The sequence below is a fragment of the Salvelinus alpinus genome, chromosome 30, assembly GCF_045679555.1.
Source record: "Salvelinus alpinus chromosome 30, SLU_Salpinus.1, whole genome shotgun sequence".
Classification (NCBI taxonomy): Eukaryota; Metazoa; Chordata; class Actinopteri; order Salmoniformes; family Salmonidae; genus Salvelinus; species Salvelinus alpinus.
In genome coordinates this window covers 3,939,628-3,966,467 of record NC_092115.1, presented here as the reverse complement: position 1 = coordinate 3,966,467, position 26,840 = coordinate 3,939,628, and the positions used below count along the sequence as shown (strand labels likewise).

The 26,840-nt window shown below is 45.4% G+C and overlaps 1 protein-coding gene across 6 annotated transcripts in view; it reads right to left on the bottom strand.

The window, feature by feature from the left end:
• The window catches only part of LOC139560242 (zinc finger FYVE domain-containing protein 9-like), a 55,837-nt gene extending 32,804 nt beyond the window's left edge, over window positions 1–23,033 (bottom strand). For 2 of the 6 annotated variants that reach the window (XM_071376830.1, XM_071376831.1), the window contains exons 1-4: window positions 22,310–22,717; window positions 8,516–8,617; window positions 8,030–8,137; window positions 418–1,940 (exon numbers count right to left, since the gene is read on the bottom strand). In XM_071376830.1, coding sequence (XP_071232931.1) covers window positions 418–1,940; window positions 8,030–8,099 — 1,593 coding nt within the window. In that variant the 5' untranslated portion in view covers window positions 8,100–8,137; window positions 8,516–8,617; window positions 22,310–22,717. Of the gene's footprint in view, window positions 1–417; window positions 1,941–8,029; window positions 8,138–8,515; window positions 8,618–22,309; window positions 22,722–22,842 lie in introns of those variants that run through there. The other 4 variants (XM_071376828.1, XM_071376829.1, XM_071376832.1 and 1 more) reach the window with 4 other exon arrangements.
• Between the last annotated feature and the right edge of the window lie 3,807 nt (window positions 23,034–26,840).

Below are 26,840 nucleotides of genomic sequence, written 5' to 3'. Positions count from 1 at the left end.
GCTCTCTGTTTATAAAGCCCTCTTGTGCAAACTTCCGCCATACTTCACTTCATTGTTAAATTACAGACATACGAGTCACCAGACCCACAGGGATGACTAACTCTGGACGTCCCTTTAATCTCCACTGAGTTAGCTACATCTGCTGTGAGTGTTTCAGCACCGTATGTGTGGAATGATCTCCCAAGCACTCCAAAATAGGATGCATTTCAGACAAATGTTAGGAGACCTTGTTACTGAACAATGTTTATCATTGGGGTCTACTTTTCCCGTCTTGTTCTGTATAACAACATGTATTTTAATGTGTTTATTGATGTGTATTGTTGTGTTAAACAGGGCTGACCTGGAAAACAGACCTTGGTCTCAGCATCGACTTCCTGTCAAAATAAAGGAGCAATACATAATAGACTCTGCACCCACCTTTCCACAGGCCCTGCAGTGATGCCTCCTCTTGGTGAAGGTGAAGCGGACTTCACACTTCATACAGACTGGAGCCTGGGAGTCAGGGACCCACACGGGGGCTACCTCCCCCAGGGAGGAGAGCTGTTTCCTGGGCAGAGCCCCCTGGTGGTGATACCCTGCCTGGAGGTCATTGTCCGGGCTGCTCTCTGACCCCAGCACCAGGCCCGACGATGACGACGGAGACCCGTTTAGCAACACCCCGTTAACAACAGCGACACAACCACCAGGGTCACCCCCGGCAACGACGGTTCCTGTATCCATGGTTATGTCACCGGCACGGTTGTCATGGTTCTTGCAGACGGCGGTGGTGGTGTTAACGGTAGGTGATAGTTGGTTCTGGACCTGTCCGGATAGCGACCAGGGGATCTGGAGTTTTAGAGTGACCGCTTGTTTGGGACGCGCTCCGCCGAACGGCACGCTTACCAGCTGCAGACGAGTGTTGTTGAGTTTGGAGGGAACACTGCCATCTCCTCCGTTCTCTAGGTTGCTCTCCTCCATCTCCTTCTCCTCTGTTACGGAGTCCTCCTTGGAGGGAGGAGGGGGGAGAGACTGGCCCTCCTCTCTGCTCCCTTTGTCCTCCTCCCTGCTCCCTCGGTCCTCCTCCTCCTCCTCTCTGCTCCCTCGGTCCTCCTCTTCTTCAGTAGTCATGCCACTGGTAAGAACCACCTCTCCATCCTGACCACCTCTGCTCTCCTTCTCCATTTCTCCTATCAACCTCTTCTGCTTCTGAGAGGAATTCCTACACTCCTTCCGCTCTGTCGGTCCCTCCATCAATCCATTTTTAACAGTATTTCCATGACTTTCCCTCTTAGGGATTCCTTCCTCATGTGACTGTACCCCAGCCATTACAGCCTCCTCCCCACCACTGTCCTGAATAGGTGACCAGGCACCAGCTCTCTCAGTCTCTGGCTTGGAGTTAACCTTCTCTGTTATCGCCTCAACCCCTCCCAGCCTCTCCTCAATGGTCAAGTGTGTGTGACTAACGTGAGAGCTTCCATCACCCCTCTCCCCCACAGAGGCATCAGTACGTGGGTCCGAGGGTGTGGGGGGCTGGTGGTGGTCTAAAGGGGTCACCCTTGTCTGGTTCCCCTTGCGGGGATCTTCACTGAGCCCGTTGAGGGCAGGGCTGGCTGGACTAGAGGGGCTGATAGAGGAGTGGTGGTGGTACGGAGGGGGGCTAGACGAGCCCTCCTCACCCCCAACCAGCTTGCCGATGTTGGGCTGGGGGAGCGGAGGGCTCTGCACGTCTGCACGGCAGTCTGGTAGTTCTTCTCCCCAGAGTGGGAGCTCGGTGGCGGGGTGGCGTTTGGCGTCGGGCCCCTGGGGGTCGCTGGATGACGGGTCGGGGTGCGGGGGGGTCTTTAAGGGGAGGGGGCCGAGGTCAGGGGTCAAAGCCAGGGCACGGTTCGGAGATAGTAGGTGGGCAGGAGGGGCCAGGATCTGAATCCACTTATCAGACAGACTGGGACTGTCGGTCTCATCTGGGGAGGGAGAGAGGAGAATGAAACACTGGACAGGAAATAGAAGAGTCCATGAGATATCAAACAACAGGAAAGAGGGAAGGATATTACCAGAGACAACAGGAACGATATTACCAGAGACAACAGGAACGATATTACCAGAGACAACAGGAACGATATTACCAGAGACAACAGGAACGATATTACCAGAGACAACAGGAACGATATTACCAGAGACAACAGGAGAGAGAGGGCAGGATATTACCAGAGACAACAGGAACGATATTACCAGAGACAACAGGAACGATATTACCAGAGACAACAGGAGAGAGAGGGCAGGATATTACCAGAGACAACAGGAGAGAGAGGGCAGGATATTACCAGAGACAACAGGAGAGAGAGGGCAGGATATTACCAGAGACAACAGGAGAGAGAGGGCAGGATATTACCAGAGACAACAGGAGAGAGGGCAGGATATTACCAGAGACAACAGGAGAGAGAGGGCAGGATATTACCAGAGACAACAGGAGAGAGAGGGCAGGATATTACCAGAGACAACAGGAGAGAGAGGGCAGGATATTACCAGAGACAACAGGAGAGAGGGCAGGATATTACCAGAGACAACAGGAGAGAGGGCAGGATATTACCAGAGACAACAGGAGAGAGAGGGCAGGATATTACCAGAGACAACAGGAGAGAGAGGGCAGGATATTACCAGAGACAACAGGAGAGAGGGGGCAGGATATTACCAGAGACAACAGGAGAGAGAGGGCAGGATATTACCAGAGACAACAGGAGAGAGAGGGCAGGATATTACCAGAGACAACAGGAGAGAGAGGGCAGGATATTACCAGAGACAACAGGAGAGAGAGGGCAGGATATTACCAGAGACAACAGGAGAGAGGGCAGGATATTACCAGAGACAACAGGAGAGAGAGGGCAGGATATTACCAGAGACAACAGGAGAGAGAGGGCAGGATATTACCAGAGACAACAGGAGAGAGAGGGCAGGATATTACCAGAGACAACAGGAGAGAGAGGGCAGGATATTACCAGAGACAACAGGAGAGAGAGGGCAGGATATTACCAGAGACAACAGGAGAGAGAGGGCAGGATATTACCAGAGACAACAGGAGAGAGAGGGCAGGATATTACCAGAGACAACAGGAGAGAGAGGGCAGGATATTACCAGAGACAACAGGAGAGAGAGGGCAGGATATTACCAGAGACAACAGGAGAGAGGGCAGGATATTACCAGAGACAACAGGAGAGAGGGCAGGATATTACCAGAGACAACAGGAGAGAGGGAAAGATATTACCAGAGACAACAGGAGAGGGAAGGATATTACCAGAGACAACAGGAGAGAGGGAAAGATATTACCAGAGACAACAGGAGAGAGAGGGCAGGATATTACCAGAGACAACAGGAGAGAGAGGGCAGGATATTACCAGAGACAACAGGAGAGAGAGGGCAGGATATTACCAGAGACAACAGGAGAGAGGGAAGGATATTACCAGAGACAACAGGAGAGAGGGAAAGATATTACCAGAGACAACAGGAGAGAGAGGGCAGGATATTACCAGAGACAACAGGAGAGGGAAGGATATTACCAGAGACAACAGGAGAGAGAGGGCAGGATATTACCAGAGACAACAGGAGAGAGAGGGCAGGATATTACCAGAAACAACAGGAGAGAGAGGGCAGGATATTACCAGAGACAACAGGAGAGAGGGAAAGATATTACCAGAGACAACAGGAGAGAGAGGGCAGGATATTACCAGAGACAACAGGAGAGAGGGAAAGATATTACCAGAGACAACAGGAGAGAGAGGGCAGGATATTACCAGAGACAACAGGAGAGAGGGAAAGATATTACCAGAGACAACAGGAGAGAGGGAAGGATATTACCAGAGACAACAGGAGAGAGAGGGCAGGATATTACCAGAGACAACAGGAGAGAGAGGGCAGGATATTACCAGAGACAACAGGAGAGAGAGGGCAGGATATTACCAGAGACAACAGGAGAGAGGGAAAGATATTACCAGAGACAACAGGAGAGAGGGAAGGATATTACCAGAGACAACAGGAGAGAGAGGGCAGGATATTACCAGAGACAACAGGAGAGAGGGAAAGATATTACCAGAGACAACAGGAGAGAGAGGGCAGGATATTACCAGAGACAACAGGAGAGAGGGAAGGATATTACCAGAGACAACAGGAGAGAGGGAAGGATATTACCAGAGACAACAGGAGAGAGAGGGCAGGATATTACCAGAGACAACAGGAGAGAGAGGGCAGGATATTACCAGAGACAACAGGAGAGAGAGGGCAGGATATTACCAGAGACAACAGGAGAGAGAGGGCAGGATATTACCAGAGACAACAGGAGAGAGAGGGCAGGATATTACCAGAGACAACAGGAGAGAGAGGGCAGGATATTACCAGAGACAACAGGAGAGAGGGAAAGATATTACCAGAGACAACAGGAGAGAGGGCAGGATATTACCAGAGACAACAGGAGAGAGAGGGCAGGATATTACCAGAGACAACAGGAGAGAGGGGGCAGGATATTACCAGAGACAACAGGAGAGAGAGGGCAGGATATTACCAGAGACAACAGGAGAGAGAGGGAAGGATATTACCAGAGACAACAGGAGAGAGGGAAAGATATTACCAGAGACAACAGGAGAGAGAGGGCAGGATATTACCAGAGACAACAGGAGAGAGAGGGCAGGATATTACCAGAGACAACAGGAGAGAGGGAAAGATATTACCAGAGACAACAGGAGAGAGGGAAAGATATTACCAGAGACAACAGGAGAGAGAGGGCAGGATATTACCAGAGACAACAGGAGAGAGGGAAAGATATTACCAGAGACAACAGGAGAGAGAGGGCAGGATATTACCAGAGACAACAGGAGAGAGGGAAAGATATTACCAGAGACAACAGGAGAGAGGGAAGGATATTACCAGAGACAACAGGAGAGAGAGGGCAGGATATTACCAGAGACAACAGGAGAGAGGGAAAGATATTACCAGAGACAACAGGAGAGAGAGGGCAGGATATTACCAGAGACAACAGGAGAGAGGGAAAGATATTACCAGAGACAACAGGAGAGAGGGAAGGATATTACCAGAGACAACAGGAGAGAGGGAAAGATATTACCAGAGACAACAGGAGAGAGAGGGCAGGATATTACCAGAGACAACAGGAGAGAGAGGGAAGGATATTACCAGAGACAACAGGAGAGAGAGGGCAGGATATTACCAGAGACAACAGGAGAGAGAGGGCAGGATATTACCAGAGACAACAGGAGAGAGAGGGCAGGATATTACCAGAGACAACAGGAGAGAGAGGGCAGGATATTACCAGAGACAACAGGAGAGAGAGGGCAGGATATTACCAGAGACAACAGGAGAGAGAGGGCAGGATATTACCAGAGACAACAGGAGAGAGAGGGCAGGATATTACCAGAGACAACAGGAGAGAGGGAAAGATATTACCAGAGACAACAGGAGAGAGGGCAGGATATTACCAGAGACAACAGGAGAGAGAGGGCAGGATATTACCAGAGACAACAGGAGAGAGGGGGCAGGATATTACCAGAGACAACAGGAGAGAGAGGGCAGGATATTACCAGAGACAACAGGAGAGAGAGGGAAGGATATTACCAGAGACAACAGGAGAGAGAGGGCAGGATATTACCAGAGACAACAGGAGAGAGAGGGCAGGATATTACCAGAGACAACAGGAGAGAGAGGGCAGGATATTACCAGAGACAACAGGAGAGAGAGGGCAGGATATTACCAGAGACAACAGGAGAGAGAGGGCAGGATATTACCAGAGACAACAGGAGAGAGAGGGCAGGATATTACCAGAGACAACAGGAGAGAGAGGGCAGGATATTACCAGAGACAACAGGAGAGAGAGGGCAGGATATTACCAGAGACAACAGGAGAGAGAGGGCAGGATATTACCAGAGACAACAGGAGAGAGAGGGCAGGATATTACCAGAGACAACAGGAGAGAGAGGGCAGGATATTACCAGAGACAACAGGAGAGAGAGGGCAGGATATTACCAGAGACAACAGGAGAGAGAGGGCAGGATATTACCAGAGACAACAGGAGAGAGGGAAGGATATTACCAGAGACAACAGGAGAGAGGGAAAGATATTACCAGAGACAACAGGAACGATATTACCAGAGACAACAGGAGAGGGAAGGATATTACCAGAGACAACAGGAGAGAGGGAAAGATATTACCAGAGACAACAGGAGAGAGAGGGCAGGATATTACCAGAGACAACAGGAGAGAGGGAAGGATATTACCAGAGACAACAGGAGAGAGGGAAAGATATTACCAGAGACAACAGGAGAGGGAAGGATATTACCAGAGACAACAGGAGAGGGAAAGATATTACCAGAGACAACAGGAGAGGGAAGGATATTACCAGAGACAACAGGAGAGGGCAGGATATTACCAGAGACAACAGGAGAGAGGGCAGGATATTACCAGAGACAACAGGAGAGAGAGGGCAGGATATTACCAGAGACAACAGGAGAGAGAGGGCAGGATATTACCAGAGACAACAGGAGAGAGAGGGCAGGATATTACCAGAGACAACAGGAGAGAGGGCAGGATATTACCAGAGACAACAGGAGAGAGGGAAAGATATTACCAGAGACAACAGGAGAGAGGGCAGGATATTACCAGAGACAACAGGAGAGAGGGCAGGATATTACCAGAGACAACAGGAGAGAGGGAAGGATATTACCAGAGAGAGCTGAGAGAGTATTACAAGACTGAGAGAGTATTACTAAACTGAGAGAGTTTTACTAAACTGAGAGAGTATTACTAACCCAAGAGAGTATTACTAAACTGAGAGAATATTACTACACTGAGAGAATATTACTAAACTGAGAGAGGATATTACCAGAGACCACAGGATAACTGGAATGTAATACTAAACCACCAAATACAAACTGTGTTACTGAAAGGTGTGGAGAAATGAAGTAACGAGGCTGGAATGGGTGGTGGGATGTATTGGGAGGGAGGTGGCTTGAAAATGGACTAATTTCCCTCCTCCTCTCCTCTCTTTCCTCTCCTCCTCTCTTTCCTCCCTGACACTTGAATACTGTCTGGAATGTTGGGAGGAGTCCACATTCCTGAACACTTAATTCCATAACACACACACACCCAGTTAATCTGCCAAGCTGGATCTGGCAGAGGATTCCCAGATAATCACTCACAGCCTGAACACACACTGAGCTCTCTGTACCGTGACATGGCAGGCACACACAACCAACCAACCGAGCGACTGCATGTGTGTGTGATAATTCATGTGTCACCTTTAAGGAACAAAATGGGGAAGAAACCCAATTTCTCATTATGACAGACCCAGCCTCAACACAGCATGGCTCCAACCTTACACTGCTGATCTCTGCACTAGCCTTAAATAGACACAGTTAATGGATAACACACACACACACACTGAACTGTCCAATAGACACAGCCAAACACACACTAAACTGTCCTACAGACACAGTATAACGATGACTATGGAGGTCCTGTCCGTCTCCACAACGTACAATGTGACTGTCACACACACACACACACACAACCAAATACATGAGGCACTAATTATCCATTCTATAAGCTGTGTCTCCTATCTGCCCGTTACCCTCTTGGTGTGTGTGTGTGTGTGTGTGTGTGTGTGTGTCTTACAAAACACACTTATACTCTGCCTTAACACACCACAGCTGTGTTTAAACAGGCAGCCCAATTCTGATCTAGGGCGGTGTTTACACAGGCAGCCCAATTCTGATCTAGGGCGGTGTTTACACAGGCAGCCCAATTCTGATCTTTTTCCCCAATTATTGGCAAAAGCGCTGGTCCAATGGGTCAAAAGACTAATTGGTGGAAAAAGATCATAATTGAGCTGCCTGTGTAAACACAGCCTTGGCATACTAAAACAAACAAATTTCCTCTGCTTTGCTTAAACATACATACTTTAGAGAGAAGGGTAGAGAATCGGACCACAGCACAGTAAGTGCAAATGTGATTGGTGGGTTGATGGATCGATTGGTTAAATGTGTTAATTGACTCACCTTGCTTCTGTTCAAAGTCATCCAACACTTTATCCAGGTTGAAGGCCTCTGCCTGGAAGTAGTTCTCCATGAGTCAGGTACCTCCACCCTGACACCCGCCGCAGGAACCTGTTAATATATGGTTAACACCGGGTTAGTACCGGCACTGGAAGTGGTTAGCGCCATTGGGTTAGTGTTAAGTTCATGTTTTAAGTATCCCTATATTTCTGTTATTACGGGGCTATCACTCAGTCAAGAGTGCGCATGCACAGGAAGTCTGGTGGTCGATGGACCTAGCCTTGAGTGGAATGGCTACCTTTGAGTGTGTTCATACGGTATAGTAAACTTTGTTAAACTGGAACCTTGTCGTTGTGTCATTTCGAGTTAACAGTTAGCACCGGCACTGGAAGTGGTTATCGCCACAGGGTTAGCGCCACAGGGTTAGCGCCACTTCTCGATCTCTTCTTCTCCCTCCCCATGTCTCGCTCATCAGGCAATCTCCCTCACCTGTCCAGAGGTCCTCTCCAACAGCAGTCCTGGGTAGCTGTGATCTCCTTCTCACTCAGCCTCACTTCCTCATCCAGTCTGGCCAGCGCCAAGCACCCATACCTGCGACGGCAAAAATAACTGTCACACTCAAGCTCATCAAATATAGGCCTATAACATGGTTTTAACGTTTCAATCCCACAACTGTTGAGTGCATTCTGATCACCCATTACTGAATGAATGCACACTTCAGGGAAAAGACGAGAGAGAGAAAGGAATTGACTGCAGTCTTGGTCTGATAGAGGATAAAGATCAATGGCCAATCGGAGAAGAACAGTACACACACACACACACCTGGCCAGTCTTCTTGCTGACCAGGACCTCAGGGGTAAAAACAGTACTGTCTGAACTTCAGGGTCATGGCAGTATAAGGGAGGGGAGAGGACCAGGATTTACGCTCCCGAGTGGCGCAGCGGTCTAAGACACTGCATCTCAGTGCTAGAGGCGTCACTACAGACCCTGGTTCGATTCCAGGCTGTATCATAGCCGGCCATTATTGGGAGTCCCATAGGGCGGTGCACAATTGCCCCAGCGTCGTCCTGGTCAGGGTTTGGCCGGGGTAGGTCGTCACTGTAAATAAGAATTTGTTCTTACCTGACTTGCCTAGTTAAAGGTTATATAAAACATTTTTTTACCAGGGACCAGAGATTTTGAAGAGTGACGGTTTTACAAATATATTTTGATTTGTTTAACACTTTTCTGGCTTCTATACGATTCCATAGGTGTTATTTCATAGTTGTGATGTCTTCACTATTATTCTACAATGTAGAAAATAGTCAAAATAAAGAAAAACCCTTGAATGAGTAGGTGTGTCCAAACTTTTCACTGGTCCTGTATGCTGAGCACTTGTTGGCCGCTTTTCCTTCACTCTGTGGTCCAACTCATCCCAAGCCATCTCAACTGGGTTGAGGTCAGGTGATTGTGGAGGCCAGGTCATCTGATGCAGCACTCCATCACTCTCCTTCTTGGTCAAATAGCCCTTACACAGCCTGGAGGTGTGTTGGGTCATTGTCCTGTTGAAAAACAAATGATAGTCCCACTAAGCGCAAACCAGATGGGATGGCGTATCGCTGCAGAATGCTGTGGTAGCCATGCTGGTTAAGTGTGCCTTGAATTCTAAATAAATCACAGTGTCAACAGCACAGCACCCCCACACTGTCACACCTCCTCCTCCATGCTTCACGGCGGGAACCACACATGCGGAGATCATCCGTTCACCTACTCTGCGTCTCACCAAGACATGGCGGATGGAACCAAAATTCTCTCATTTGGACTCATCAGACCAAAGGACAGATTTCCACCGGTCTAATGTCCATTGCTCAATTTCTGAGGCTGGTAACTCTAATGAACTTATCCTCTGCAGCAGAGGTAACTCTGGGTCTTCCTTTCCTGTGGCGGTCCTCATGAGAGCCAATTTCACCATAGCGCTTGATGGTTTTTGCGACAGCACTTGAAGAAACTTTCAAAGTTCTTGAAATGTTTCACATTGACTGACCTTCATGTCTTAAAGTAATGGAAGTAATTCCACAAATTAACTTTTAACAAGGCACACCTGTTAATTGAAATGCATTCCAGGTGACTACCTCATGAAGCTGGTTGAGAGAATGCCAAGAGTGTGCAAAGCTGTCAACAAGGCAAAGGGTGACTACTTTGAAGAATCTCAAATATATGTTGATTTGTTAAACCCTTTTTGGGTTACTACATGATTCCATATGGGTTATTTCATAGTCGTGCTGTTTTCACTATATTTCTACAATGTACAAAATATATATTTTTTTTTAATGACTAGTACTTTGGTACTGTATATGATCTAAAAATATGGAAGTGGGCTTAATGGGTTTGGACCCCAGGAAGAGTAGCTGCTGCCTTGGCAGGAACTAATGGGGATCATAATAAACCCCAGGAAGAGTAGCTGCTGCCTTGACAGGAACTAATGAGGATCATAATAAACCCCAGGAAGAGTAGCTGCTGACTTGGCAGGAACTAAATGGGGATCCATAATAAACCCCAGGAAGAGTAGCTGCTGCCTTGGCAGGAACTACATTTACATACATTTAAGTCATTTAGCAGACGCTCTTATCCAGAGCGACTTACAACTAAATGGGTATAATAATAAACCCCAGGAAGAGTAGCTGCTGCCTTGGCAGGAACTAATGGGGATCCTTAACAAGTACAAATACTAAACCTAAATAACAGAAAAAACAGCATTGAATGTAGCTAGGCTAGCATATCACCTCATATTGAATGTAGCTAGGCTAGCATATCACCTCATATTGAATGTAGCTAGGCTAGCATATCACCTCATATTGAATGTAGCTAGGCTAGCATATCACCTCATATTGAATGTAGCTAGGCTAGCATATCACCTCATATTGAATGTAGCTAGGCTAGCATATCACCTCATATTGAATGTAGCTAGGCTAGCATTTCACCTCATATTGAATGTAGCTAGGCTAGCATATCACCTCATATTGAATGTAGCTAGGCTAGCATATCACCTCATATTGAATGTAGCTAGGCTAGCATATCACCTCATATTGAATGTAGCTAGGCTAGCATATCACCTCATATTGAATGTAGCTAGGCTAGCATATCACCTCATATTGAATGTAGCTAGGCTAGCATATCACCTCATATTGAATGTAGCTAGGCTAGCATATCACCTCATATCAAAACACCAGGATGTGATCTGCTTTATCAAAGAAATTGCCAAAATGACAGGAGAACATGGAGTGGAATGTTTGCTAAAAAAAATGAAATGGTACCCAGGACGCTGTTCGGTACCCAAACAAGCAACACTTTTGATGAGTCAGTTTGTTATCTGGTTAGCATCCATCTCTCTTCATTGTTAGTTAACTAGCAAACAAACAAAGAAACCAAATAGACTTAGCCAGTGTGTCCATTGTTGTTTGAATGATGTATGCTGGCTACATAAAATAGAAAGGCATCCACAACAAACAAATGTCCAAACAAAACTAGCTACAAATGGACTTTGTAACAGTCACGCTACAGTCGGTAGTGGTCATTTAGCTAGCTAGCTGGCCAGTTAGCCAACTAATGTTAACTATGGGACAGGCTTGGGTTATTGACGTGCTCAATAGCCTAGTTAAAAATTTTAAGAAAATTGTAGTTAGCTGCCGTTTTTACGGGCTCCTATCTCCTCCGGCACCGTTTAATATTTAAGATTAAGAGGCAACATACTTGTTTTTTTTAGATGTTTCTGTCAGCGCCATTTTTCAGCCTAGTGTGATAATGTAAAGTAACCTCTTCCACCTGACTAAATCAAATCAAATGTATTTATAAAGCCCTTCTTACATCAGCTGATAGCTCAAAGTGCTGTACAGAAACCCAGCCTAAAACCCCAAACAGCAAGCAATGCAGGTATAGAAGCACTGGAACTAAATCTGATTAAGAGGCAACATTGCTTCTTTTTAGATGAACAGGAATCCTTGACCAGATCAAGGCTTAGTCCCAAATGGCACCCTAAAGTAGTGCACTATATAGGGAATAGGGTTCCATAGGGCTCTGGTCTAAAGTAGTGCACTATGTATAGTGAATAGGGTGCCATAGGGCTCTGGTCTAAAGTAGTGCACTATGTATAGTGAATAGGGTCCCATTTGGGCCACGTGTAAACAGTCGACTGACCTCCTCCTACTCCCCGTCCCCGGGCTCAATTGCTACTGCATATACACAAGAGTATACCAGACATTAGGAACACCTTCCTGATATTGAGCCATAATTCATCATGGACTCTACAAGGTATCGAAAGCAATCCACTGGGATACTGGCCCACGGTTGTGTCAGGTTGGCCGGATGTCCTTTGAGTGGTGGGCCATTCTTGATACACACGGGAAACTGTTGATGATGAAAAAAAAACCTGCCACCTACTACCATATCCCATTTAAAAGATATGCAATGGCATATCAATACAGAGCAACATACGGCAGGAAGTTCCAACATGATCAGAAATCTATATAACCCGTCTGTAGTTCTCTGAAAAATCACTGTCCATCATTTATTGCATTAGTCATCGCAGGGATCCTACTACAAAACGTTACAGAGAAGCAATTTCGCTCATCACTAAAAAACAAGTCAATAGACATTAAATCATGAAATTACACACCAAAACTATGTAGTTACGCCACTAACCTTAACACAATCCAAGTGTTAAGTGGCGGCGTTGTCCTTGAATGCGAGTTTACAGGCCTACAACAGCTGCATTGTGTATAATTCTGGGTAATTAAATCTGAGTCAGGCTCCTGTCCTCACACAGCAGGGTGTGGTTTATATGTAGTCTATCACAGTGCCATCCATTTTGTCACCAAAGCCCCATATACTACCCACCACTGTGACCTGTACACTCTCGTTGGCTGGCCATTCGCTTCATATTTGTCGCCAAACCCACTGGCTCCAGGTCATCTATAAGTCTTAGCTAGGTAAAGCCCCACCTTATTTCAGCTCACTGGTCACCATAGCAGCACCCACCTGTAGCACGCGCTCCAGCAGGTATATTTCACTGGTCACCCTTAAAGCCAATTCCTCCTTTGGCCACCTTTCCTTACAGTTCTCTGCTGCCATTGACTGGAACGAATTGCAAAAATCCCTGAAGCTGGAGACTCATATCTCCCTTACTAACTTAAGGCACCAGCTGTCAGAGCAGCTCACAGATCACTGCACCTGTACATAGCCCATCTGACACTACAACCCATCTAACCTAACCCTAACCTTGGTGAGTATGTAGTATGACACTCCAACCCATCTACCCTAACCCTAACCTTGGTGAGGATGTAGTATGACCCATCTAACCTAAACCACACCGCTTTATGCTACTCTCCTCTTACAATACCTAAGCCAATACCTTACCCTAAGCCAATACCTTACCCTAAGCCAATACCTAACCCTAAGCCAATACATTACCCAACACATTACCTAACCTCTTATCGTTTGAAAACAGCCTGTGGCATCGATATGAGTCAGTTAAATGTCATCATTCTTCCATTTAAAGAGTACTGTGGGGTCTCCTTAAAGACCAAAGCAAGATAGCTAGCACACACTGGCATGCTGGGGCATGCTGGGGCATGCTGGCCCTGGCTTGGTCGAGAATTATTATTGAATATTGAATATATTGAATCCAAGATGGCGTAGCAGTCGGACGTGTCTTTGTTTGTCCTGTCCCGTGTAAATAGCCTTCGTATTTTTCGTATACATTTCGTATATATTTTAATTTCACTTTCCATCTAGGAACTGAATATACATTCCTACATTCCGCCTCACCCAATGTGGTACGGACCTGCTATTTTTTTATACTTTAGAACCGTAACCCCAATCAGAAGCTAGCCAGATAACTAGCTACTAGCTAGTAGTCAGTTAGCCACTGCTGCGGTCTTCACCCTCAACTCGGACACAGCCAGCTTCAATACCGGGCCAATACCTGCCAGTCTGCAATCTGCCGGCTAGCTGAAGAGGTCTACCAGCGAATTCTTGGGCTACAATACCAGCTACAAGCTAATTTAGCCATTTCTTTGCCGCTGCTAGTAGCTTTTACCTTCTGCACAGACACCAGCCCTGTTATTAGCCTGGATATTACTCACCAATTTACCAGCATCGGACTGTCTCTCGACAACAACGCCGGATTCCTGCCGTAATCCCTGAGCCACTGCTTCTGATCCTCACAGCTAGCTTGCGGCTAGCGCAGCTAGCGCCACTGCCACGAAGCTAGCACCAGTTAGCAAACACAATTCTACAATTCACAACCTCTCTTTCGCCATCGCCATCTGGCTTGGATTCTCTGTCGACACGACCACGTCTGAGCAGACCCCCTCCGTCTGAGCAGACCACCCCCCGGGCTACTAACTTTAAACGCCGCGTGCTAGCTTAGTGGAGGCCTCCCTGCTCCATCTACGGCTGCCCCCTGGACACTATGATCACTTGGCTACATAGCTGATGCATGCTTGACTGTCCATTAATTCACGGTACTCCATTCTGTTTATTTGTGTTTTATCTGTCGGCTCTGTGCTTTAACTCAGGATCTGTGTGTAGTTAATCCGACCCTCTCGGCCTAGTCGTCGCCATTTTTACCTGTTGTTGCTGTGTTAGACTAGCACCCTATTATTGCTGCTGTTATCTTACCTGTTGTTTTAGCTAGCTCTCCCAATCAAGACCTGCAATCACTTTATGCCTTATTGTATGTCTCTCTCAAATATCAATATGCCTTGCATACTGTTGTTCAGGCTAGCTATCATTGTTTTGGTTTGCAATGGACCCTGTAGTTCCACTCTCCGTACCTCTGATACCTCCTTGGTCCCACCCCCCACACATGCGGTGACCTCACCCATTGAGACCAGCATGTCCAGAGATACAACCTCTCTTATCATCACCCAGTGCCTGGGCTTGCCTCCGCTGTACCCACGCCCCACCATACCCCTGTCTGCACATTATGCCCAGAATCTATTCTACCACGCCCATAAATCTGCTCCTTTTATTCTTTGTCCCCAACGCTCTAGGCGACCAGTTTTGATAGCCTTTAGCCGCACCCTCATCCTACTACTCCTCTGTTCCTCGGGTGATGTGGAGGTAAACCCAGGCCCTGCATGTCCCCAGTCACCCTCATTTGTTGACTTCTGTGATCGAAAAAGCCTTGGCCTCATGCATGTCAACATCAGAAGCCTCCTCCCTAAGTTTGCCTTACTCACCGCTTTAGCACACTCTGCCAACCCTGATGTCCTTGCCGTGTCCGAATCCTGGCTTAGGAAGGCCACCAAAAATTCTGAGATTTCCATACCCAACTATAACACTTTCCGTCAAGATAGAACTGCCAAAGGGGGAGGAGTTGCAATCTACTGCAGAGATAGCCTGCAAAGTTCTGTCATACTTTCCAGGTCTATGCCCAAACAGTTCGAACTTCTAATTTTAAAAATTAATCTCTCCAGAAATAAGTCTCTCACTGTTGCCGCCTGCTACCGACCCCCCTCAGCTCCCAGCTGTGCCCTGGACACCATCTGTGAATTGATCGCTCCCCATCTAGCTTCAGAGTTTGTTCTGTTAGGTGACCTAAACTGGGATATGCTTAACACCCCGGCAGTCCTACAATCCAAGCTTGATGCCCTCAATCTCACACAAATCATCAAGGAACCCACCAGGTACAACCCTAAATCCGTAAACATGGGCACCCTAATAGACATTATCCTGACCAACCTGCCCTCCAAATACACCTCTGCTGTCTTCAATCAAGATCTCAGCGATCACTGCCTCATTGCCTGTATCCGCCACGGGTCCGCGGTCAAACGACCACCCCTCATCACTGTCAAACGCTCCCTAAAACACTTCTGCGAGCAGGCCTTTCTAATCGACCTGGCCCGGGTACCCTGGAAGGATATTGACCTCATCCCGTCAGTTGAGGATGCCTGGTCATTCTTTAAATGTTACTTCCTCACCATATTAGACAAGCACGCTCCGTTCAAAAAATGCAGAACCAAGAACAGATATAGCCCTTGGTTCACTCCAGACCTGACTGCCCTCGACCAGCACAAAAACATCCTGTGGCGAACTGCAATAGCATCGAAGAGCCCCCGCGATATGCAACTGTTCAGGGAAGTCAGGAACCAATACACGCAGTCAGTCAGGAAAGCAAAGGCCAGCTTTTTCAAGCAGAAATTTGCATCCTGTAGCTCTAACTCCAAAAAGTTCTGGGATACTGTAAAGTCCATGGAGAACAAGAGCACCTCCTCCCAGCTGCCCACTGCACTGAGGCTAGGTAACACGGTCACCACCGATAAATCCGTGATAATCGAAGACTTCAACAAGCATTTCTCAATGGCTGGCCATGCCTTCCTCCTGGCGACTCCAACCTTGGCCAACAGCCCCGCCCCCCCCGCTGCTACTCGCCCAAGCCTCCCCAGCTTCTCCTTTACCCAAATCCAGATAGCAGATGTTCTGAAAGAGCTGGAAAACCTGGACCCATACAAATCAGCTGGGCTTGACAATCTGGACCCCCTATTTCTGAAACTGTCCGCCGCCATTGTCGCACCCCCTATCACCAGCCTGTTCAACCTCTCCTTCGTATCATCTGAGATCCCCAAGGATTGGAAAGCTGCCGCGGTCATCCCCCTCTTCAAAGGGGGAGACACCCTGGACCCAAACTGTTACAGACCTATATCCATCCTGCCCTGCCTATCTAAGGTCTTCGAAAGCCAAGTCAACAAACAGATCACTGACCATCTCGAATCCCACCGTACCTTCTCCGCTGTGCAATCCGGTTTCCGAGTCGGTCACGGGTGCACCTCAGCCACGCTCAAGGTACTAAACGATATCATAACCGCCATCGATAAAAGACATTACTGTGCAGCCGTCTTCATCGACCTGGCCAAGGCTTTCGACTCTGTCAATCACCATATTCTTATCGGCAGACTCAGTAGCCTCGGTTTTTCTAATGACTGCCTTGCCTGGTTCACCAACTACTTTGCAGACAGAGTTCAGTGTGTCAAATCGGAGGGCATGTTGTCCGGTCCTCTGGCAGTCTCTATGGGGGTACCACAGGGTTCAATTCTCGGGCCGACTCTTTTCTCTGTATACATCAATGATGTTGCTCTTGCTGCGGGCGATTCCCTGATCCACCTCTACGCAGACGACACCATTCTATATACTTCCGGCCCTTCCTTGGACACTGTGCTATCTAACCTCCAAACGAGCTTCAATGCCATACAACACTCCTTCCGTGGCCTCCAACTGCTCTTAAACGCTAGTAAAACCAAATGCATGCTTTTCAACCGTTCGCTGCCTGCACCCGCACGCCCGACTAGCATCACCACCCTGGACGGTTCCGACCTAGAATATGTGGACATCTATAAGTACCTAGGTGTCTGGCTAGACTGCAAACTCTCCTTCCAGACTCATATCAAACATCTCCAATCCAAAATCAAATCAAGAATCGGCTTTCTATTCCGCAACAAAGCCTCCTTCACTCACGCCGCCAAACTTACCCTAGTAAAACTGACTATCCTACCGATCCTCGACTTCGGCGATGTCATCTACAAAATAGCTTCCAATACTCTACTCAGCAAACTGGATGCAGTTTATCACAGTGCCATTCGTTTTGTTACTAAAGCACCTTATACGACCCACCACTGCGACCTGTATGCCCTAGTCGGCTGGCCCTCGCTACATGTTCGTCGTCAGACCCACTGGCTCCAGGTCATCTACAAGGCTATGCTAGGTAAAGTGCCGCCTTATCTCAGTTCACTGGTCACGATGGCTACACCCACCCGCAACACGCGCTCCAGCAGGTGTATCTCACTGATCATCCCTAAAGCCAAAACCTCATTTGGACGCCTTTCCTTCCAGTTCTCTGCTGCCTGCGACAGGAACGAATTGCAAAAATCTCTGAAGTTAGAGACTTTTATCTCCCTCAACAACTTTAAAAATCTGCTATCCGAGCAGCTAACCGATCGCTGCAGCTGTACATAGTCCATCTGTAAACTACCCACCCAATTTACCTACCTCACCCCCCATACTGCTTTTATTTATTTACTTTTCTGCTCTTTTGCACACCAGTATCTCTTCTTGCACATGATCATCTGATGATTTATCACTCCAGTGTTAATCTGCTAAATTGTAATTATTCGATGTATTGCCTACCTCATGCCTTTTGCACACATTGTATATAGATTCTCTTTTTTTCTACCATGTTATTGACTTGTTTATTGTTTACTCCATGTGTAACTCTGTGTTGTCTGTTCACACTGCTATGCTTTATCTTGGCCAGGTCGCAGTTGCAAATGAGAACTTGTTCTCAACTAGCCTACCTGGTTAAATAAAGGTGAAATAAAAAAAATAAAAAAAATAAAATGACTTCAGTATCTGTGTACCAAACTCTCTACCCCTTGGCCCTAACCATTTGATGTTTGTATATCTGAAGGGTCTAGAATCTCTGGGTAGATGGATAGTTCTTTCAGAAAGTATTCATACCCCTTGACTTATTCCACATTTTGTTGTGTTACAGACAGATTTCAAAAAGGATTAAATATATATATATTTTTTTTAATCGCACCAATCCACACACAATACCCCATAATGACAAAGTGAAAACATGTTTGCAGAAATTTTAGCAAATGTGTTGGAAATTAAATACAGAAATCTCATTTACATAACCATTCACACCTACTTAAAAGAAGCACCTTTGCCAGTGATTACAGCTGAGAGTCTTTCTGGGTAAGTCTCTAAGAGCTTTCCACACCTACATTGTGCAACATTTGCCCATTATTTCAGTAGGCACACATCAACCTGTCAACAACAGCTGTGTTTCAGTAGCCACACATCAACAGCTGTGTTCCAGTAGCTACACATCATCCTGTTAACAGCTGTGTTTCAGTAGCTACACATCATCCTGTTAACAGCTGTGTTCCAGTAGCTACACATCAACCTGTCAACAGCTGTGTTTCAGTAGCTACACATCATCCTGTTAACAGCTGTGTTTCAGTAGCTACACATCATCCTGTTAACAGCTGTGTTCCAGTAGCTACACATCATCCTGTTAACAGCTGTGTTTCAGTAGCTACCTGTTAACAGCTGTGTTCCAGTAGCTACACATCATCCTGTTAACAGCTGTGTTTCAGTAGCTACACATCATCCTGTTAACAGCTGTGTTTTAGTAGCTACACATCATCCTGTTAACAGCTGTGTTTTAGTAGCTACACATCATCCTGTTAACAGCTGTGTCTCAGTAGCTACACATCATCCTGTTAACAGCTGTGTTCCAGTAGCTACACATCATCCTGTTAACAGCTGTGTTTCAGTAGCTACCTGTTAACAGCTGTGTTCCAGTAGCTACACATCATCCTGTTAACAGCTGTGTTTTAGTAGCTACACATCATCCTGTTAACAGCTGTGTTCCAGTAGCTACACATCAACCTGTTAACAGCTGTGTTTCAGTAGCTACACATCATCCTGTTAACAGCTGTGTTCCAGTAGCTACACATCATCCTGTTAACAGCTGTGTTCCAGTAGCTACACATCATCCTGTTAACAGCTGTGTTTCAGTAGCTACCTGTTAACAGCTGTGTTCCAGTAGGTACACATCATCCTGTTAACAGCTGTGTTTCAGTAGCTACACATCATCCTGTTAACAGCTGTGTTCCAGTAGCTACACATCAACCTGTTAACAGCTGTGTTCCAGTAGGTACACATCATCCTGTTAACAGCTGTGTTTTAGTAGCTACACATCAACAGCTGTGTTCCAGTAGCTACACATCATCCTGTTAACAGCTGTGTTCCAGTAGGTACACATCATCCTGTTAACAGCTGTGTTTTAGTAGCTACACATCAACAGCTGTGTTCCAGTAGCTACACATCATCCTGTTAACAGCTGTGTTTTAGTAGCTACACATCATCCTGTTAACAGCTGTGTTTCAGTAGCTACACATCAACCTGTTAACAGCTGTGTTTCAGTAGCTACACATCAACCTGTTAACAGCTGTGTTCCAGTAGCTACACATCATCCTGTTAACAGCTGTGTTTCAGTAGCTACACATCATCCTGTTAACAGCTGTGTTCCAGTAGCTACACATCATCCTGTTAACAGCTGTGTTTCAGTAGCAACACATCAACCTGTTAACAGCTGTGTTCCAGTAGCTACACATCATCCTGTTAACAGCTGTGTTTCAGTAGCTACCTGTTAACAGCTGTGTTTTAGTAGCTACACATCAACCTGTTAACAGCTGTGTTCCAGTAGCTACACATCATCCTGTTAACAGCTGTGTTCCAGTAGCTACACATCAACCTGTTAACTACAGCTGTGTTTCAGTAGCTACCTGTTAACAGCTGTGTTTTAGTAGCTACACATCAACCTGTTAACAGCTGTGTTTCAGTAGGCACATGAAATAATAGTATCTGCTAATTTACATGCCGTACCTTTAAAGAATAAAGGCACCCTAAGTCTTTACATTAGATAATTAAGCAATAACGCACGAGGGGGTGTGGTATATGGCCAATATACCATGGCTAATGGCTGTTCTTATGCACGACGCAACGTGGGAGTGTCTGGATACAGCCCTTAGCCGTGGTATATTGGCCATATACCACAAACCCCAGAGGAGCCTTATTGCTATTATAAACTGGTTACCAACGTAATTAGAGCAGTAAAAATAAATGTTTTGTCATACCCATAGTATACGGTCTGATATACCACGGCTGTCAGCCAATCACCATTCAGGGCTCGAACCACCCAGTTAATAATACGCAATAACATAGCTATCATTAAAGTGGGGCGGCAGGTAGCCCAGTGTGTTGAGCCAGTAACCGAAAGGTTGCTGGATCGAATGCCCGAGCTGACAACGTAGCAATCTGTCATTCTGCCCCTGAACAAGGCACTGTTCCCCGGTAGGCCATCATTGTAAATAAGAACTTGTTCTTAACTGACTTGGCTAGTTAAATAAAGGGTAAATAAATCTCATTCATTACCTGTTTGTTGGTTGTTTATGGTTAACTTGTGGCCAAGAAGCATGGGTTGCTTAGCTCTCGAAAACCCTTCATCTCTGTAAGTATTTTCAGCAGCTACATTGGCACATGGTTGGCTCCATGTGCAACTACAATTCCAACCCTTTGTTTTAACGTTTACAAAAATCAATAATCATTGCTTTCAAACCGGTTTTCGAAACATATGAAAAGGGGCATAATAAACCTATCAGCAAAAAAAATATATATATTTACTTACTGTAGGAGTTTTACACAGATCCATTTGACGTGTGCCTCCAGTTGAACTACACTTTCTCCCCAGGTAGCTTACACACAGGTGTTTGGAGAACGCTAGACTGGGAAGTGTAGTTCTTCTAACGGAGGAACACCGCGTATGGATCGGCTGTTAGCTAGGTCTTCTGTCAAACACACGCCGTAACATGGAGGTAAAGCCATGAACAAACACTAAATCCTAGTGTGTAGTAATTTAACCTTTTTGATTATATGAAAGATACTGTTCACCAAACTGTACAGCAAGCATGTGTTTTAAATGTTCAAAACGAGCTTCGGGGATCTTAAGAAAAATCCCCCTTGACCAGAAGACACTAACTAGTTAGTCAATAGGCGATAAAGCAGTTAGCATCTATGAATGGGTAATGGGTTACTGTACTATCAGACCTCGCTTCTGCGGTGCCAGTAGCTTACGACTAAATGCAATTCAAAATACAGTTTGGCAGACTGCACAGAAGTTACAGTCAGTCATGTGTAGGCTACAATATTGTGAAATAGTGGCAACCGTGCGTGCTAATGTTTACAAGTAGCGGTTTTGGACAAAGGATAGTAGCTTTACGTAGCAGCAGAGTGTTGGGGGTGGTCGCGCCGAGGGGAGCAGCTACTTCTACACAGCGTGTTGTTGCAGTCATATCGTCATAGACCCGTTGCGTTTATGACGGCTAAAAGCCAGCGGTAACGATTGTTTAAAAATATATATATGTTAGCTGACACCCGAAACTAAATGTCCACCACCAGCCAGACACCAGACAAATGAGTTACCGCTATTTCCCGTCAGTTAGCTTGCTTGCTAATGTTGTTTGTATGTCTTAGCCAACCAATGAGCGGAACGCAATTAAAGTAGACAATCATTATAATGGTCCGTCTTAGAATCAAGATGAGTTGCAGAACTACGTGGATATTCTACATCACTGAACCCAGTAGAACCCAACGCAATGACCGGAGTGTCTACCATCAGAGCTAAGATGACATGGAAAACAAATTGACCGCATTAGCTACTTATACTATTATACTCACCGGTGGAATTCCCATCTTCACGCGTAGTGCCATGAAATCCTTCCGTTTGTACCGGTCATTCTCTCTCTCACACATACACACAGGTCCAATAACAATCACCTTTCAGTTCTATTTTACAAGTCTCCCCGGGTAGGTAAACACACCACATACAGTTCAGTTGTCGCCAGACTTGGAACAGCTGAAGTCGGAAAGTAATAGTTGTACGACAGCACTCAGGAATCACTCTGTCGCCTCACTACTATTCCGCAAGCAGCACTTACAATGACGTCGCTTTCCAATGACAATGAAGGAACCGTAAAAAAATAAAAGCCCACATTTCAACACGTTGCAAGGTGAAAAGGAGGTGGCTGAAAATTGTGTTGTTTGATGCAAGAAAACACTTTACAAAATAAAAATGCATTATTATTCCCATACCATTATTACGGAGAAAAAAACAAATTACGCTACCCTCCGCCTATTGGCTATTAAGTTGATTCAAGCCGGTCTCAAAATACAACACTGCCCCTTTAAGACCAAAAAAATAAGATATTTACCTGACTGGTCTTTCGAAGATGTTTAGAAATGTACGTTTTGTGCTCTTTTGGAAGCAATCACTCCCTCATTGCTGACTACAAATTATATATATATAACTGGGCTAATAACTTGCTAACTAGCAAAGGATATGAACAAAATGTTCACCCGTGGCTACACGCAGCTGTCTCTTTGATCTCAAACCAAGCTCAATTACTCATGACCAGTAAACACAGTCCAGTTCAAAGTAAATGGCACAGATCCATATATGGCAATTGTCTATTTGCATATAGGCCCTACTGCAGTTCTGATTGGTTATGCCTAGTAAGAGCTAGTTGTGTGTCAATGCAATAGAATTCTACTCCAATGTGTTCTGCCTACAACACAATCTCAAATAGTTGAAGTCGGGAAGTTTACATACACTTAGGTCGGAGGCATTAAAACTCGTTTTTCGACCACTCCACACATTTCTTGTTAACAAACTATAGTTTTGGCAAGTCGGTTAGCACATCTACTTTGTGCATGACACAAGTCATTTTTCCAAAAATTGTTTACAGACAGATTATATCACTTACAATTCCCTGTATCACAATTCCAGTGGGTCAGAAGTTTACATACACTAAATTGACTGTGCCTTTAGCAGCTTGGAAAATTCCAGAAAATGATATCATGGCTTTAGAAGCTTCTGATAGGCTAATTGACATAATTTGAGTCAATTGGAGGTGTACCTGTGGATGTATTTCAAGGCCTAACTTCAAACTCAATGCCCCTTTGCTTGACATCATGGGAAATTCAAAAGAAATCAGCCAAGACCTCAGAAAAAAATTGTAGACCTCCACAAGTCTGGTTCATCCTTGGGAGCAATTTCCAAACGCCTGAAGGTACCACGTTCATCTGTACAAACAATAGTACGCAAGTATAAACACCATGGGACCATGCAGCCGTCATATTGCTCAGGAAGGAGACGCGTTCTGTCTCCTACAGATTAACGTACTTTGGTGTCAAAGTGCAAATCAATCCCAGAACAACAGCAAAGGACCCTGTGAAGATGTTGGCAGTCCCGGGGCTAAAGCAGCTGCTTGGCAGTCCCGGGGCTACTGCGCAGCATGAGCGCAGTTTAGAGGAAACATTGCCTGGAACCAAAAAGGGTTATTCTATGGGGACAGCCATAAAACCCATTTTTTCCAAAGTGTAGGATCTCTACAAACCAAATTATGTTCTGAATGGCTGGTTATTACTCAGCATTTCTAATACATATGAATGGAATCCTGCATGTTATATTCATTCCAATAGAATAAATTAATTGACTGCTGTTTGTGTTGAAAATCAGTTTGTAAAACTGAGGTGAAAAGGAGACTGGAGTGAGACTTACTTTTTGTTGTTGCTTTCCCTGTTTATTTCCAGTGTGTAATAAAATATCATTCCATACTAGACTTCCATGCACTCTTGCCTTGCCCTAATGGAGGCAGCAATTATTCGTAGGTTTTTTGAGAGTTGAGTGTGGATAGTGTTGCTGGGTAATTTAGACCTCAGTCCTCCATGAAATAACACCACATAGATTCAACAGACCTTACTGAGTACTCTCAACAACAGTTTTTTCTCAACAAGCCAATATGTAATTAATATGCAGTGTATTGCATTGAAGTGAATGGAGGGGCTGTCACTAAATTAAACCCGTTTCCCTGCACAATAGACCAATTTAAGTTCTGTAGACTATTGAGTAATTACAATTACAATATTAAAATAAAAAGTACGTAAAATGATCATCTTTCTAGGGGGACTCTTATTTAAAAAATAAAATAGAAGCGATCGTGCTGCCCTCCGTTCAGAACGTTTTCTCACCACCAAATATGGTAGTGAGAGGAAGTCAATTCGCGGATAGTGGGCGAGGATGGAACTAGGTGAAACCGGACAGACGTTCTGCAAATTTTCTCATCGATGAAACATCTGATATCAATAAAAAGAAAAAATCCCAAAACTAGAAACTGTTACGAAAACAGTGCACTAAGTTTTATAGACTTTAAAAAAAAATGGCGTTGTTTAGGAGTGCAAAGTCGAATTGATTTGCGCACCTCAAATAGGAAGCGTTCCCTAAAGGCAATATGCAAATACATGCAACAACGCACCAATAGGATCACGCTAGATCGTGATTGGCTTTGCCTACTTCCTTGCTTTTTCAGCCCACTATGCTTCATTTGCTCCCACGGTAAACGACACAGATGAACTATCTTGGATTAGTTATATATTTCTTTATACGGTAGACTGTTAAAAAAAACACGTATACACCAACATCACATGCGCACTAGCACTAATATTTTAATGGCCGATTTTAAAGGCGAGACTAACTAATCTACAAGTCATCTTGCATCGTTAATAACTACTCAATATTATTTGTAGATCAGTCAGCCGAACACAATTTACCCATGGTACCTCACAGTTTTCATGTACGAGAACGCAGCCAATATCTTTGCCTGTGAGTGATAACAAAATGGCCTAAGCGACAATTATTTGAATAATTCAATGGATGTTTTGTGCACAAAGGTGACGACTAAAGCGTTTTACTAGGAATTTTCTTATCTGATTTTCAATGTGGCCGTGTATGGAAATTGTCTTTCTGGGTTGGGTGTCAGCAAAAGTATAGGAGCAGTCGAAACAGTGCCTCTAGAGAGGAATATTGGCCAATTGGTTATTTTGGTTTAATTCAAACCATTGTGTACTTATTGCTACGGTGTCTCATGATGGATATTGCTGCTTTTTTTCTCATAAAAATAAAAAACTGTGTGCAGACCACAGGCGGCTGGTGGCACCTAAAGTGGGGAGGATGTGCGTCTAGTAATGTCTGGAATGGTATCAAGCACATCATACGCATGGTTCAAATGTGTTTGATATCGTTCCATTCACTCCCTTCCAGCCATCCTCCCCTTACCAGCCTCCTGTGATGCGGACACCTTTACAATTAGCTCCACCGTTCAGCGAAAAATAGCATTAATTTAATAACCTTGTAAGATGCCTTTTCCAGGCACAAGCAGAGTCGGGATACACATCACCCCTATATCATAGAGTAAAACTAAGTGCATTGTCTTCAACCGATTGCTGCCCGCACCCTCCCGCTCGACTAGCATCACAACTCTGGACGGTTCTGACCTAGAATATGTGGACAACTACAAATACCTAGGTGTCTGATTAGACTGTAAACTGTCCTTCCAGACTCACATTAAGCATCTCCAATCCAAAATTAAATCTAGAATCGGCTTCCTATTTCGCAAACAAAGCCTCCTTCACTCATGCCGCCAAACATACCCTCGTAAAACTGACTATCCTACCGATCCTTGACTTCGGCGATGTCATTTATAAAATAGCCTCCAACACTCTACTCATTAAACTGGATGTAGTCTATCACAGTGCCATCCGTTTTGTCACCAAAGCCCCATATACTACCCACCACTGCGACCTGTATGCTCTCGTTGGCTGGCCTTCACTACATATCCGTCGCCAAACCTACTGGCTCCAGGTCATCTATAAGTCTTTGCTAGGTAAAGCACCGCCTTATCTCAGCTCACTGGTCACCATAGCAACACCCACCCATAGCACGCACTCCAGCAGGTATATTTCACTGGTCATCCCCAAAGCCAACACTTCCTTTGGCCGCCTTTCCTTCCAGTTCTCTGCTGCCAATGACTTGAACGAATTGCAAAAATCTCTGAAGCTGGAGTCTCATATCTCCCCTCACTAACTTTAAGCACCAGCTGTCAGAGCAGCTTACCCATCACTGTACCTGTACACAGCCAATCTGTAAATAGCCCACCCAACTACCTCATCCCCATATTATTACTTACCCTCTTGCACCCCAGTATCTCTACTTGCACATCATCATCAGCACATCTATCGCTCCAGTGTTAATGCGAAATTGTAATTATTTTCGCCTCTAGGCCCTATTTATTGTCTTACCTCCCTACATTTGCACACACTGTACAAAGATTTTTCTATTGTGTTATTGACTGTACGTTTGTTTATGTGTAAC